This window comes from Drosophila ananassae, chromosome 3R (assembly GCF_017639315.1).
Source record: "Drosophila ananassae strain 14024-0371.13 chromosome 3R, ASM1763931v2, whole genome shotgun sequence".
NCBI classification, from domain to species: domain Eukaryota; kingdom Metazoa; phylum Arthropoda; class Insecta; order Diptera; family Drosophilidae; genus Drosophila; species Drosophila ananassae.
The window spans coordinates 9,820,268-9,836,455 of record NC_057930.1 but is presented as its reverse complement, the minus strand read 5'-3'; the positions used below and the strand labels follow the sequence as shown (position 1 = coordinate 9,836,455).

Here is a 16,188-nt window from a genome sequence, read left to right as displayed (position 1 = left end):
TTAAAATCCGTTTGGAACTAGTTACCATTCCGTTAATTTTTTTTAAAACTTTTTTAAAGTTTTCTATTTAAAAGAGAATCTTATTCAAATAAGAGTAGAAATAACATAAATTCTCTTTTGATTTGCTTTTATTTAGCTTTATCGTAAAATAAATTACAAAATAAAATACATTTTGCATATAATTCGTATCCTTATATGTCTAGTACATTAATTTACTCACAAATCTTTTGGGTTAATATTGCGCTGTGCTCTTTCTTACTCTTTATCATAATTCATTATTTGTTGACTTCTAAGGCTATCAACCGAACAAAAAAACAAATCAATTTGCCGCTGGCCGCGCCCCTAAATTGTGTGCCTCAAGCGGGGAAGCTGAATATCGCTCATAATTTATAATAAAACTAAATGGAATCACACAAAATAATATAATAATTTTAAGAGAAACTGAAGGGGAGAATTAAACAAATTAAATTCGTAACAATTATACAGGGAAATGTTCTGGGCGCGAACGCTAAGTAAATAATGATTTCTCAGCCGAGGCCAAATCGTTGAGATTAAATTGGATTAGACGCCACAGCATTGAGTGGGACTGAGACGATTGCAAATATTTAAGCTTCTTTTTCGTTTTTTTTTTTTTTTTTATAAACAATTTTCTACTATTTCTGAATTTGTTTTGGCAATTGGTTACGCGCTGCTCTGTAGTATCTCTGTTAAAATCATCCAAATCCTTGACTGCATCGGTAGTTTCGCTTACAAGAATATACATTCATCGCATGTATATTTAAAAAGTGGTCCTTAATTCGAGACGTCGCGACGTGTGTAGTTTTAAAACGTTTTTTTTGTGTATATATAAGTGTGATTCTGTTCTCGGTGTGGATCGAGCTTTCTCTCCTCCGGTGCGCGCTGGCTAAAAACTTTCATGCAAAGTTTGGTTCAAACGGAAATGAATCAGAGTAGAGCTGCTCTCAAATTACGATCGATCGGACGCACTACGGACTATGCTGAATACAGATTTCTTTGACGCATTGCTGTAAGTAGTTTCCCCGATTAATCTGGTATCTTTCTTTTTTTTTTTTTAGTAAGCTAATATAAATCACGATAGTATGGCCACGCTTCGTCGCGGACCGCCCTGACTGATGTTGTCCATGGAGGACCACTTTTTGATCCCGTTCTTGAGCGCCTCGGCGGTCACCTTGTCCTGCATTACCCGCGACATGGCCTCCAGTTTCTGGGCGCGCTCCTTTGACAGCGGCTCCGTGGGGAAGTTGAGCTCGTTGGCTTCGGCGAGCGTTCGCAGGTCAAAATAGTATTTGGCATACACCGAGGATGGTACATTTATGTTGAACTGCAGCAGCTCGAGGAACTGACGCTCCAGCTCGTTCATGTCCTCCACAGTGATGTCTTTGAGTATCTGGCAGTAGTCCACGTTCCATACGGCTTGATCGTCCCATACTTTAGAGGCTAGCAGAATGGCTCCTATTTTGTTATAAATAGAAAATAATAACTTGCTTTTATTGTCAATCCAACCCCAAGACTTACCCAACACCATGCGCTTCCAGTTGCATGGACCCACGTCCAGCTCTGCGTAGGTGAGCAGCCGCTCCAGGTAGACTAGCGTGATGATCGCACACTCGGCCGTCAGCTGCGCGGCATTGAAGAGTGTTCGTACAAACTTGTAGATCTGACGGTGCTCTGGATTGTGCGTATCATAGTTATCCGGCACTGGGTCATGAGTCAGCGGATGTAGCTTCTCATCGAAGATATCCAGTCGCCGGTCCGACTGCCGGTTCTTGATGTGATAATAAATGGCCAGTGACACGCACTTGACTGTGTTCTTCAGATTCGGCTGTGATACGGTGCTGTCATCCAAGTAGATCGTTGAGCAGGAGGAGCTCTTCTTCATGCCTCCGCCACCACCGCAACTGTTGCCACCGGGAGTGCTCCCTCCTCCACCGCCGCCACCTGTACCAACGCCTCCGCTTCCAGCCTGCTGCAGGGCGATCTGCTGTTGGGAACGCTTTCGTGTCATGCCACCATTCTCAACTTTGGACCGTTCCAAGAACATGGTGGCCGCCGTGGGATCCACCGAGGGATCCTCTTCGCCCTCCAGGGCTTCACGCTCGGAGATGTGTTGCAGATTCTGCTGGTTCTCGAAATTATCGCCGCTCTGTTGATTCTGGTGCTGGCCGTGGTGGTGATGCAAGTGCACCGCCGCCGTGGAACCGTGGTGGCCGTCAAGCTGATGCTGTGACGTGTGCGGCGGATGGCTCAGCTGGTGGCGCTCCTCGAACACGGGTGGCATGTCCTTGGACTTGCGGTCCGACTGCGGGCTCGAATAGGCACAGCACGAGTTCTTGTTGCCCATTTTTGGTGATTCAGTTCAAGCCCGGGGTGTTTCAACTAAATGCAACTTTCGTTTGGCTTTCGCTTTCCTGACTAGCGGTTCGACTCCTACCTACTCCTGCTCCTCCTCCTGGCTGCCGATCTGATTTCCTTGGCGTCCTTGGATGTTGCTCACGCTCTGTTGTCGCTTTTGGCACTTGGTCGTCGTGGATCTATGTCTATAAGCATGGCGCTAGCGCTTTTCTAACGCTCCCCAATTGCCGCTCCTGCTGCTGCTGCTGCCGAGCAAGCGTTTTGCTTAACTGCAAAAGAACAGATACAGATACAGATCGGATACAGATACAGATAACGATTAGCGTCGGGTTCTATTTGGATCTTATCTGGCAAATCTCCCAGGCCCATTATTATTAATTTTAAGATAGGTTGGAGCGGGTATGAAGCTATTTCTCAAGTGGTTGGAAGATAAGGAAGATATTCAACTCATTTGATATTTAAGATTTGAGATGGAAAGAAAAGGCCATTAAATTAATTAGCATTTAAGTCACGTCTTGCAAATAAATACTATTTTTACGGTTTATTTTATAGCCAGAGCTAGGGTGTACCATAATTCGGTTTGGATTTAATAATTTTTTTACTATCTAGGCTGGGCCACCGTGTAACTCCTTTTATTTGCACTGTTTATAGGCGGATTCGTATCGTTTCGTATTCATTTTGGCTCTGAGGCCGGCCAGGCCAGGCCAGATTGTTGTGCAAAAATTAATTAACCCCAAGCACGACAGTGGGCTGCAAGTTGCCTAATTTGGCCCGGCCTGTGTCGTTTTGGCTTTCTGCTCCCCTTTTCATTTTTTTTTTTTTCCACACTTTGGGAGGGGCGGGGCAGGCAGCAGGCGAGTCGCGAAACTTGTGACTCTGTTTATTGCGGGGGAAAATCACAGAAAATCAGAACCAGAAACCGGAGACTGATGGCCCAGTTTTTAGATTAGGGTATCATATTGTCAAACGGTTTTCGGCGTCCCCCGTCGCCCGACCCGCAGCCGACAGCGGCAAATTAATCACGGCAAAATGAATGAATGGGTAGCGCAGGCTTCGCAGCTGGCGTTGACGTTGGCAGCGCTGCCTCCGTCTGGAGCAACACCCACGACTGTCTTCCCAGCCACCGCTACTCGGCCTCGGTCGAAACACGATTTACCACAACGATTGACTTTGCTTTGGTATCATCGATCTAATTTAATTCGGCACTTTTCCACACATCTTAATTGTTTTTCTCAATTTTTTGTTTAATTACCTGCTCGGTTTTGGAGTTAGTGATGGGAAGCCACTAGAGGTGGTATAACAGCATCGATAACAGCCAGATCGCAGCGCCACTGGTGGACAAAAATGTAACTGGTGACATTCAAGAGGATCTGGTCACACCATTACTAGTTCTTTTTTCGCGCCCTTTCGATTAATCTAGTTCCGATTACTAAATATTTATTTCTGGTTAAACAAATATTACAATATATTTGGTATACTTATAAAATATATATAATAGGTGAAGCAACTTGCAGCTTTTGTAAGGGACAATAATCGGGCTCAAAGTCAATAATACTATCGGCTGACAGTTAATAATCGGCAACACCGATAGACACAAATTTAAAATTTGAATAGACAGCAAATGTTGAAATTTATGATATCCCCCATAATATTTATAAAAACGTCTTCAATTAGGTTTAATAATTTTTATTAGTATATTAAAAGTCATATGGTGTTATTATAATATACTTGAAAGTATTTCGTAATAAGCATACATCTCAGCCATATTCCTTTTATTCTCAAATATTTGTTTGTATTATTTTCTGTTGACCAGCCCGTTAATTAATGCATATTAAATGTTGAGTTAAACATAGTAGGAAAATTAAAAAACGCTTCATTAGTAGGCCTTTGATTGGCGAAATCTAGTAAAGTACACAATAAGTTTTGCTTAATCGATAATTTCATAAGTAACTGGTCAAAAAGTGAATAGATGAAACAAAGATATTTACAGATCTCAGTAATATGCAAGGATTTCGGTTCTGGTTGGGATGGGTTTTGTGTTGGCTATTTAATATAACTTTTAGTCGGGGTGCGCTTCTCTAATAATCTACATCTTTTTTGCATCCTGTGCAAGTTTTATTTACACAAAATGTTTATTTATTTGTTTTTTTTTTGTATTAAGGGTAGTTAATATTATTAAATGTAATGATTGCTTTCAACTTATATACTTTATTCATGCATTTGTGTGTATTTTTCCGTATTGTTCCATCAGCTAAGGGCAAGGTCAGAAGTTGGGGCCCAAAGTTTGAGCGGAAAGTTGTTAGGAAATATGTAGTTTGCATTGGCTGGAATTATATATATATCTATATGTTTTTATGTATGTGTATATGTTACTACTAAACTACATTTTTCTAATAACATTGAATCGTTAACCTCATATATATGTATGCATATATGTTCGATTAGTTTGCCTGTAGTTTGCATCATTTTGTTCAACAAAGATAAATAACAATTTTTGGTTTGGTTGGTTTTTGCTGAAGTCCTGCTTAGTAGCAGCCAACTCCTAGGTTATCCAAGACTTTGTACAGAGTTATGAGAGAGGTTACGATATATTTGGTTTTATTTATACCATATATATATAGATATATATATTATATATGCGTATCGCTTTGAGCGTCCAAGTTTGATATACATTAACATACATATTCATAGGCTTATATTTACTTTCACATAATAGATATTGTGGTTAGGAGTAGATTATTTAGCAGTGTCATCTCGGTTTCTATTTTTGTATTTTTCCATTTGTTATTTATTTATTTGTGGCTACTAGTAGACGTCCTTCCGCTATACACTTCGGCATATGTTCGGTTACCACGTTTTCGTATATTTATCGACTACCTTAATAAAGCTATGATCCCAATTTCAGCTGATAATTTGGTACCTTACTGCTAAGCACTTTTACCACTGCCCTTTGACGCTGTCTTGGAGGTGTTTCATTTACCATTTTCTCGATTTCCCATACCTATTCCGGATGCTATTCAGTAAAGAGCAGTGGTAAATCTTAAAAGAATGGTCCCGCTATCAGACATTTTGAAAAACGTTTGAAAACATTTCAAGTTGGTTAAAGAAAAGGAAAACCGAAACGAAAGGTAAACAATATATTCTGCGTTCCAACAAGCACTCCTCCTCATCATCCCCATAGTTCGTCCATCCATCATCCATCGAATCACGCTCACGTATGTATAAAAATAAATATGTTTTGTAGAAACGACGTGACTATTATATCCTTAAAAATACATATTAAATATCCTTGTTGTATAGGTAGCTATGTGCATTTTGTAGAGTGTGAAAAAATTGTTTGAAATCCTTGGCTTTCGTCTTGGTTTGAGGGAAAGTCTGTTAGTGGTTAGTGGGGATAGTAGAGATAGAAAGAGAGTATATACAAGTCGTACAGCTAGGTTGTCAGGTAATTTTTGGTTTCGTTTTCTTTTTTTTTCTATTTTAATTTCAATTTTATTAGTTAGGTACTCTTAATATCTAGACAGCTACGAATGAGGCTGTCTTCCCATCGAATAAGTAACAACAACTCTCTCATTTGAGCAATTTGAATGCTTATGAAATAATAAAATGAAATAATAAACCGCAACTGTTACAAAAAGATATGCATTTAATTAGAACGAAAATGGATACATCGAACTTATCGAAAACAATATTATAAATTCCACATTTGACTAAAACTAATAATAATAAGAGACAAGTACAATTCAAGTCTAAGTATAAATGCTCGAAACGAACCAACAAATTCACAACAGATTTCAGTTGAACTCCTTCGCTATTTACATACATCTACGAAAACTGGAACATTACTCGTTTGTTTTTGTGCTTGGCCTTAGTTTTTCCCTAAGTTTTCCCTTTTTTTTTTTGCTTGCAACAACAAAGTATACAGTATTTATACATATATATATATATATATAGATATTAATGACGACCCGCTTGCCGATCCACAACTAAGCCTAAATAGATGATGTACGTAAGTATAATTCTACCACAATTCACATAGAGAGCGCATCTGAAGCGATTTTCTAATCATAATCTATGCTGCTTCTAAGCTTAGTAAATATTATCCGTTTGGAAATCCTCCATCTGTGGACTTCTTCACTGTGCTAATCCTTTTTCGTTCCGAAGTCTCCTCCTTCTGTGATTTTTTGTTCGCCTTTTAGGTGTGCAATTTAGGTGGCGCCATCTGCCGGCTCTCCGGCTGCTCCGGCTGCCTCCTCACCTTGACCGCCGTCGCCATTGCCGTCAGCAGCAGTTTCCGTTTCCGTCGCGGCCGGCTTGCTCTCCTCTGCTTCCGCCGCAGCAGCCGCGGCTGCAGCTTCCTCTGCTGCGGTGGCCAGGGCCCTTGCCTCGGCATCTGCAATACGATAATTTGATTTATACTTCAAGCGCCAAATTTTGCATAATTTTTAAGACTAAAATATATATAAAATGTTTGTTTCAAAGGACTTACGGAGAATCATAAATATCCCTATAGTTTCGACCTAAATCATAGGCTTCAAAGACATTTGTAATCATTTTTATTTTAAATAAAAATTTAAATACAAATTTAAACAAAAGTCATAGTATTTTTTCTTTCAACTATCAGCCATGTTTGATATTTTCAGGATTGCTTTTTCCCTTGGCTTCTTGAACTCTTGATTTCTTTTAATGACCGCTCTTTCTGCGCCGATCCATAAGCTCTGCGTAAGAAGGTTAACTCATGAATAATAATTTCTGGTTTCAGTCTGGAGATCAAAGGAATGGACTGCCCAAACCCAATTAGTAGTGTAATTGGCACTACGAATGGCGGGCACAAGGCATCAGGCAATTAATATGATAATGAAAATAGTCCTACACTTTAAATAAACAAAAAACAGGACCTTCATTTTAATACCATTAAGCAGTAATTAAATCAGAAAAATTTTATGTACCTTTTGTAACAAAAATATTTTTGGGATTTGAAGTGGAATTTGAATACAATCTAATGTTTTTATTCCTTTTGAAATTTAAAATTGAATTTGACCGTTTGGTGCCTCAGAAAGCTTTTTAAAAACTATTTATCTTGGTTGATTATTTTGCAATGGAATTTCTTAATATTTTGACTTATTTCAAAATATTTCTTTTCAATAAATTACAAAAATTACTTGAGAACAACCAATTGTTATCGATTATTATTTTATAAGTTAAATTAAAAGTTACTTAGTTTATAAGCGTCGTCTATCTTAACCTCCCATTCAAAAATACTAATGAGATGGATACATTACCTTTGACAGACTGCTCCTTCCAAATCTTTTTGTTCTCGGTGAGGCAAGCGAGCCAGGGCTTCGGGATGCTGAACTTGCTGGCGGTGCTACTGGTGAGGCTCTTCCGGGCCATGCACGGACCTGTAGTGGAGCACTCGGTCGCGGCCTTGTCGTCCCTCCGATCACTTCCTTTCGAGGCGCTAGACGAGGCGAAAGAGGCGCCGGGAGGACCGACTACCTCGTGCTCCACGACGGTACCAGGCTTGCCTTTGGAAATTGGGGCGATCGGCGCCAGGATGTACTCGAGCATGTCGGAGAGTACGCCCATGCTCGGCTCCACAATAAAGTCTATAAAGCAGATCTGCGACTCGGCCACCAGGGTGTTGTTGCGATCGCACAGCGGGCTGAAGGGCAGGCCCAGTTCTTTCTCGAGATCGCCCTGGCGGAAGAACTCCTCCAGCAGGAGCATCGTCCAGCGATGATGGACACCCCATTGCTTGGCCGGATGGGAGATGTCGCAGCAGTGGAGAACCAGCGAGAGTGCCTTCTGCTTGTCGATAGATACTTCCTGCATTGTTAGCAGCTGGCGCATGGCCTTCATCTGCTGGAAGTGATTGGTCATGTCGGTGCCCAGGACCATCTCAATGATGAGCCCTCGCATTTCGCGGAACTCCTCGCGCGACAGGTGCGACAGGATGTTGTATTCGTCTTCGCGCAGGAGCCGGAAAGTGGCGCTGGCATGATGGTTCTCCAAAACAGCTCGGTCGTTGTACAAGAGTGCCGTCTCCGAGCCGGACATTACGTGGAAGTTGTTGGTGGTGCCCGTGTGCTCATAGTCGTGGATCAGAGCGGCCAGCAGCGAGGCAAAGATCTCGAGGTCCGTCAGCCAGTTCATCAGGCCGGTGTTGCACAGGCAATAGTGGATAGTCTGCATCACGTCCACGGCATGGAGATTGTTGTGATACGGATTCCTGTACCGGCAGTAGCCCTCTTCCACACGGTAGAGAAACGCCTCTAGGGTTCCGGGCGCTATCTTGAACTTGTGAATCGATCCATACCTGTTGAATAACTCGTAAGCTACATATTTAACCACCTGGCCACTGGCCGCCTCCGTCAGGGCAAATACATCGAAAGTCCAGTCGTCCAAATTCTAAATTGAAGTAGGGGGTTTTTAAAAATATTATTTTTAATAGTTTTTTAGTATAGCTCTTCCGTTATAGCAGTAAAAATAAGATTTATTAAAATTAAAATTGAAAAATGTTGAATATTTGATCATTTTTTAATTATTTAATTACATATTTAATGAATCAATGGATCAATGGACACAATCCAATTAATTTTAAATTAAAATTCAAAATACTTATTACACAAAATATTATTTTTATGAATATTTTTCTTAACATATTTTCAGTTAGTTATGATAATAATTAATTTAATAATTTCATTTAATCACAATAAGATTTAATTTAAAAATTTCATTTAATCACAAGAAACATTAACTAAAATATTTGAAAATGTCAATATTCTCCTAATAATATATTCTATCATATCTTATAAACGAATTGAAATCAAAGCCTACACTGCGTATGATTAATATCACGGTGCGACAGTGAAAAAACACTTGTGAAACGAGATAGTGTAGGTTGTTAATCTGGTCGAAGAGAACTCAAAAATATTTTTTTTATATTTTTGGAACCCTCCAATTTTTTTTTATTTAAAAAAAACCGTTTTTCGGGACTTTTTTGCGTTTAAAAATTCCTGAACGCGTTTTTTTCAACCGATTTCAAAATTTTCGGTGTTTTTCAATAGTTAAATGTTGTAGCTTTTGAAAAAAAATATATCTTCGATTTTGTTGAACAAAAAGGACAAAATTTTTACACCTGAAACTAAAGTTTTCGACTTTTATTCGTGTTTTTCGGATTTTGATGCCAGTTTTTCGGTAAATCTCGTTTCCCAAGTGTATTTCGTTTTTTTTTTTTGTCGCACAGTGTATTCCGTGACAGTGTATTACTCATACGCAGTGTGGGCTAGAATTGATTTTTGAGTAATTGATTTACGTTTTCTTTGCAATCAGATCCAAGTAATATTTGGAAAAAAGCTTACCTTGAGCAACCTGACCACGTCGGGTGGGAAGGCCGTAAGGGCCGAGCTGGAGACCCGGCGGTACATGCGGTCCACAAAGATGCCCGCTCTGATAGCGTGGGCCACCGAACGGAATTTGGGCTTCTCATCGCTCTTGCGCCGGCTGGTGGCCATCTGGCGGGTGAAGGTCGAGGCCAGCCACTCGCGCACCTCCGGCGGCACTGCATCCGGCTGCACCTCCGACAGCTCATCGTCCTCGTCCGCCAGGCGCCTGATGATGGGGTGAACAGGGAAGGTGTGGAAGAAAAGAATCACGTTAGTCCATTTGCGTAAATATTTCATTTTTTTTTGGGTTAATCAATTACCAAAACAATACTCAATAGAAATGTACAAAATTAAACCGAATTTTTAATTGGTTATCTGCCTTGAGTTCGACAAGCTAAAGATACAATTCAAGACAAATGAAAGCCAAATTTAAAACAATAGTTTAAAATAGAAAGGAACTAAAAATATAACGATAAGTTTTTGTGTGGGTTAGAAATTTTGCACGGAAAATAGGAAAGTTTTTCTTTTGTCAGGTTGGAGAAAACAAAGTTTAGTTTTTGTGAATAGAACAAGTTTAATTAGTGCGCGGGGAGAGTAGGTTGTTTTGGTTAAAGTTAACAGATATTTACATAGCTATAGATATAGATACAGATACAAGAATATATATTTGCGTTAGCTAGTTAACAGCTAGGAGAGTTAGGGGGTTTTGGGCTGGAGGAGTCTTTCGTGTGATGGGGGAAGTGTTTTTGAAAAAAGTTGCTACTTGGCAAGAAGCTAACAAAAACAGGCAAAGTGCAGCATGCTTCGTGTGGCATGTTGGCGTTTTGTGTGTCTGTGTTTAATGGGAGTGGATTTAGTTAATTGCATGCCTTAGGAATCCAGTGCTTATCAGGTGCAACATCTAAAACGAGAACATCAAAAACAAGATATCGTGCCAACAAAGAAGAGACAACTCTAAGAAAGCCAGACGGCATCAAAATAACTTTTCAGAGAAAGCTTGCAATCATGACAGAGCTGGAACATGATAGTCGTTCCTTTTCAGAGTTCCTAATTGGCTCATACACAGACAATCACACCCATCCCTGTTACACAATACTCATACACAGGCACACGCAGTGAAAATCTCACTAATTGGTCTATTAGGCGCAGTGTCCCTTCTTTTTCCCGGCGCCCCAATCAATGCGTTTCCCCAGCAACGACATTCTGCTTGACCCATCTCACATTTCTTACAAATACGATGAATAGCCTACAAGTAGTTGCAATTTATGGCAACAATGGGAAAATACTCTTTAGGGGAGTGGAAAATGTCAAAACAATTATATTCTTATATTCGATAGTAATTATAAGGATATGGAAATAGTCGATTATTATCGATTATTGTTTAAATTCAAGTGCCAAATTGGTTATAATTAAAATAGGCACTTTAATGAGTGGAATATTTATAGAAAACTTTATTGGTTAGAAAATGTCATAGTAATTATAATTTTTTATTATTTACTAGCCAATTGATTCGTATAAAATAATCGATATTTATCGATTATTTATTTTAAAATTTAAATAGAAAATGAAATATTTTTTAAATGGTAAATGGTTAAAATTATTCTAAAAATAATAGAATAAAAAGTCACACAATAAAATTAGTCTATATAATTTGTTTTAAAAAATTTTTGTATGTCTAATATTTTAAGTAATACCTTCTAATACTCTTAAAAAAAAAAAGGACAAAGTTTGAGTTTCTATTGTTGTTATATTTTTTCCTCCTTAACAACAAAAGCTTTCCAAAACGCAAGTACATACTCCACTACGATTACAATTTCAAACGAAAATGAAAGATTCTTGGAAAAGTCGTCTTATTATTATTGCCATTTTCCTATTATAAACGGCTTCGAGGAAAAAAGGAAGGCAGTCCTTAGGAATCCTTACTGTCTGGAGCAAATTAGCGAAAGATTGAATTATGGGTAATTAGATAAACAAACAAGTACTATAGTGTTTGTACAAGATTCCGGACTGAGATCCTTGAGACGACGCTTTCAGATAAGTGGCTTGACTTGAGGTGATGCCACCTCCTCACTGTCTTGGCGGGTCATATGTGCCAACCACATCATTAATGCTGAACCACAGAATTTGCGGTGGGTTCAAGTGGGGCAATGACAGGACTTTGCTCTACTTTTGGGATCAAAGAAGGAAGAAATGGAAGTAAGCTGGAAAGGGTTTTTTTTTTTTAAGTTTTCACTTTTTGAATCTTAAGATGTTATCCCTTTAACTAAATTATGAATTAAATTCATTAAAAAATATTATTTAAAAATATTATTTAACTTCATGACTGAGCAAATTCAATTTTAAAATTGCAATCTCTGAATGAAATAAAATAATTCTGCTCGAGTGGCCGCAAGTGGAAACAGATATGTTGCCACAATTTATGAATATTCACCCTTTCGCATAGTGATATTTTTCCGGTTTTATATCCTTTCGACCGACCACCATTTCCCACTGGAATAATACTCTGAAAAGGGGGCAGTGCGAGTATCATCATTCTTACATAACACTCTCCCCATAAACTGTGGCCAGCATTTGTCATGTGAATTTATTTTCTGTGCAGTTCCTACCAAGTGCCAGTACACAGTGTTGCGGTTGGTATGTTTATATTATTATCTTGCAGCAGGATAATTCACCGAGCTCTGTATTCTTCTACTTTTACTTTATACGGTTTGATGCTTTTATTTTGTTGTATATTTATTTTGTATTTAATACCATTCGGATAGCATGGCATGCTCCATTTCAGACACACAAAACATGGTGGATATTGTTTTTAATACAATTTTTTAAATTTCTGATTTGTTTGGTTTTTGATTTTAAATTTGAGATTTTTTAAGAGACACTTGATAGATGAGGCAGCACCTTTTCTTCTTCTCCTGCGTCTCCTTGGCGCGATACTGAATTATGAACTGTATCAGCTCGACGGTGATGACGCTTTGTCGGCTACTTTCACGCCTCAGACGACTCATGGCGCGAGTGGCGACGACGACCACGATGGTAATGACGGTCAGCCGGCTGAAGCGGCTGCCCGATGGCTCCTCAGTTACTCCTGCTGATCCCGATCCCGATACGACCTCGCTGTCCACCTCACTAGTGCCGCCCGGTATCGCGGTCAACATGGAATCCAAGTGGAAGTTGACTTTGTGGCAATGTCGTGCCCGCTTTTTGTCACTTGAAATTAATACATCATTTTTGGAATTTTTTTTTTTTTTTTTGGGGGACACCACTTAATAATTCCTTTGGCCCGGAGAGGGGTTACGAATTTTGTTTCCCCCCCAACCACACTTCACTTTCGTAATTAGCTGGCAAAATGCGCTTTTAATGACGGGACAACAACCAATATTTGTGCAGCACTTTGTTTTCTATTTTCTTTTTTTTTTTTTTTTTTTGTATTTTGTCGGCAGAATTCTTTTTGGCTTAGTTTGCCGCTGCTCGTTGTTCGAGTTTTGTGTACTTGGCCCGACGCGAGTTAAATTTAAACTGAATGGCTCCGCTGGTCCGGAGAGTGCCCGGAGAAAAAAAACGCGCAAATGGTTGGCGAAATTTTGCCAGCCAGGAGCCATTCGGGCTCCGTTTGCGTGTGACCACGGGCCTGGAGCTAGTAGCAAGGACCACGGACAGAGCTAGCTGGAGAGTCCTGCCTCAGCGTGGATTGCGTGTACATAGCTCCGCACACGCCATCTGCAGGAGGGAGTACAAAAAAATTACCACGCCAGGCTCGTAGCATGGGGGCAAAATGGAAAACTTGGAGAAAACTGAACTAGGTGGCCCATATCAATTATGTCAGCGGTAAGACATCGCCAAGTCATGCCAAGCCCACCACACAACTATTATGTACCAGAAATTCCCAGGCACTGCGAAAAGTTAGGCAGTTCTATGGAAGTTCAGAATTTATAGAATTTTTAAAACTTTTTTTTACGAATTTTTTAAACAGGAATCTTCAAAAGATTTATTTTAACTTTATAAGTTCTCTTAAGAACTGAAAAACTTAAACGTATGTTCTAAAAATCGATGACCTTTTTTCTTATCTATGTAGCTATATATAAAAAGTCTAGTAAATAAATATATTTATTATATTTTTATTTTTAAAAAACTACAGGTCTGAAAGACTTGCTTGAGACTTGTTTTAGAAATATTTAAGATGTTTTGTCCAATTGTGTTTTTGAAATTGATTTGATATTTCCTATCATAAATTCTGACTGATATTAAAATCAAAATTATACAACTTTATAAAGAATATATAATCATCAGGATCATCAAAAGATGGTGAAGAATTCTATTAATATGGATGGACTACTTTGAAAGTTAGAATAAGTTTGAAATAACTCTTTTACGTTGACCTATTTCCTACCTCTATAAGAAACCTTCTTTTCTTCAAATGTATTCCCTAAGCTGGATAGCGTCCACTAGGACTCGTTTATATAGCAAGATATTTACCATTTCCTACAAAACAATTAGACCAAATGCTAAAAGGCATCCCACAAAACAATACGAGTACGAGTAGTGGTCAACTTGAAGAGGAACGAACAGCTTTGGCTGTAATAACCCGACGAAGTAAAAGGTATAACTGGAGCCTGATAAACACGACAACGTCACGAATTCATTCCAAGTATCTGGAATCCAGATACTGGCAAAAGTATCTGTATCTGAAAGTAACTTCCTTTTGGGTCCTTGGCTTTTGCCTTTTGCTTAATGACTTGCCTGGCGGAGTGCCGGGCAAGAAGGGTTCAAGGTGGTTTGCTATTCGGGTAGCTAAAGTAGAAGGTAAAGCCGCCATAAAAACTTGGCCCCAAAAACCAGCACAATTTCCACTCTCTTGGGGAAAATTTTACTTCAATTCCAATTGCATTCAATTTCGTGAGCGCTTTTCCTTATTTTCTTTTGATTCAATTTTCATTTGTTTGGGCCGCGGCAGTGGGAAGCGTGCGGCAAATTGCGTGTTGCGGCGTTTGCTGAAATAAATTGCATCAGTTATTGGCACATTTGCATGATTTCTCTATGAGTATTCCTTGGACTTTCCTTCCCGCTTTCCTTGATGATATGCAGTTGGCTAGCACGCGAGCTATAATCTGGCTTAAATTCCTTAAAGTTGGCAACAGGTTGCAGTTGCAAAAGTGCTTCTTAAATTGTTGGTGCTTTTGAGAATATTTTATATATAAAATATTAAATATTACCAGTTAAGTAGCTCATTAATCTTTTTGCCAGAAAAATGTTGAAAAAGTTTAACCCAAAAGTTTCGTCCGCCTTTGAGGTTTTAAGAGTGTTGCTTGATTTTAAGGGTCATTTGATGGCTGGGTTCGGGCCAAAAATGATGCCACTATTACCCCATAAAGGGCCAATGATAATGGGGTTCTCCCCAAAATATTCTCCCGCTCCTATCCACCTCCTATCCCTATCCCCTGACGTGTTTCAACCATTTCCTCGGGAAGCATGCTACTTAATAGTTATGCGTGCAATTTCCTGTGCTTATGCCTCAAGCGTTTTGTCGTTGTTGTTTTTGTTTTTGTTTTTGTCAAGGTTTTGTGTTGTTGTTCTTTTTGTTGTTTGTGGCATTCTTGGTTGTCATCACCGCCATTGACGGAACACGGGAAATTGCTGGCAAATTGACAGCTTTGTTTTGTTCGAATGATTCTGTGTTGTCGTCGTTGTCGTCGGCGGCGCTGGCTTTTTGAAAATTCGTCCTGAAAATCGGCTCACATGTCCCATTACCCTCATCCGTCCCGATCCCTGTAGTTATAGATTCTGTGGGTGGGCTTATGGACGGGCCACAAGGACATGTGCGTAATAGAGCACAAAAGCCAAGAGCAAGGATCAACAGAAACTGGGCGAGGGCGGATGGAATTTTTAAATTTTAAATGGAGAAATAATTTTAATTATGTTCGAGAGTTTTTTAAAGTTTTATGAATTATATGATCCGAAGAATATATAAATTTTAGAAATTAAAGAACAGAAGAGTAATATAATATTCGAATAAAAGCTAGAACGTTCTATCACTTCGTCCAATCCTTAATCCAACAAAAAAAAAACATAAAATAATAATGCTAAGCCCTATTACTTTTCAATCCACCCTCACTTATCAACGTACGCCCACGGCTCTGTGCGATTAAACTGCGTATTCGCTTTGTATTACCACCAAAGCGGAAGACAGGACACAGGAAACAGGACCTAATAGTCCAACAACAGCGTCGGGGTCCGAAGGTCCTTTCATTTGATGCGACTATTTTGGATACATTTCCTAAGAGCCCTCGCAGCAATCCCTCCACTCCCTCCAGAGACAGCCATTACTCAGGAGTGTAAGTTGCCGATGTGGCAAAAATTGGCAGTTAACATCATTTGTTATTGATTTTCGCATTGGGTAATATCGGAATATCAGCGGCTGGTGTCGTCCTGG

At 39.3% G+C, this 16,188-nt stretch overlaps 2 protein-coding genes across 9 annotated transcripts in view; both read right to left on the bottom strand.

The window, feature by feature from the left end:
- Positions 1-110: 110 nt before the first annotated feature.
- LOC6506038 (cyclin-Y-like protein 1) lies at positions 111-2,374 on the bottom strand. The gene is made up of 2 exons (XM_001965051.4): positions 1,537-2,374; positions 111-1,473 (listed from the first exon to the last, which is right to left on the bottom strand). The coding sequence occupies exons 1-2, from the start codon at positions 2,360-2,362 to the stop codon at positions 1,091-1,093; spliced, it is 1,209 nt and encodes a 402-aa protein (XP_001965087.1). The 5' UTR covers positions 2,363-2,374; the 3' UTR covers positions 111-1,090.
- Positions 2,375-4,043: 1,669 nt separating this feature from the next.
- Positions 4,044-16,188, bottom strand: part of LOC6506028 (calcium/calmodulin-dependent 3',5'-cyclic nucleotide phosphodiesterase 1) — an 89,832-nt gene continuing 77,687 nt past the window's right edge. For 6 of the 8 annotated variants that reach the window (XM_032455046.1, XM_032455047.1, XM_032455048.1 and 3 more), the window contains 3 exons: positions 9,738-9,987; positions 7,656-8,784; positions 4,044-6,766 (listed from right to left, as the gene is read on the bottom strand). In XM_032455046.1, coding sequence (XP_032310937.1) covers positions 6,582-6,766; positions 7,656-8,784; positions 9,738-9,987 — 1,564 coding nt within the window. In that variant the 3' untranslated portion in view covers positions 4,044-6,581. Of the gene's footprint in view, positions 6,767-6,903; positions 7,092-7,655; positions 8,785-9,737; positions 9,988-12,659; positions 13,690-16,188 lie in introns of those variants that run through there. The other 2 variants (XM_014905040.3, XM_014905039.3) reach the window with 2 other exon arrangements.

Excerpts from the sequence above, each read along its gene's own strand:
- LOC6506038 (XM_001965051.4), bottom strand. The coding sequence starts at position 2,362 with ATGGGCAACAAGAACTCGTGCTGTGCCTATTCGAGCCCGCAGTCGGAC. Across the intron at positions 1,474-1,536 it reads CTGGAAGCGCATGGTGTTGG|GAGCCATTCTGCTAGCCTCT; the intron begins GTAAGTCTTGGG and ends ATAACAAAATAG.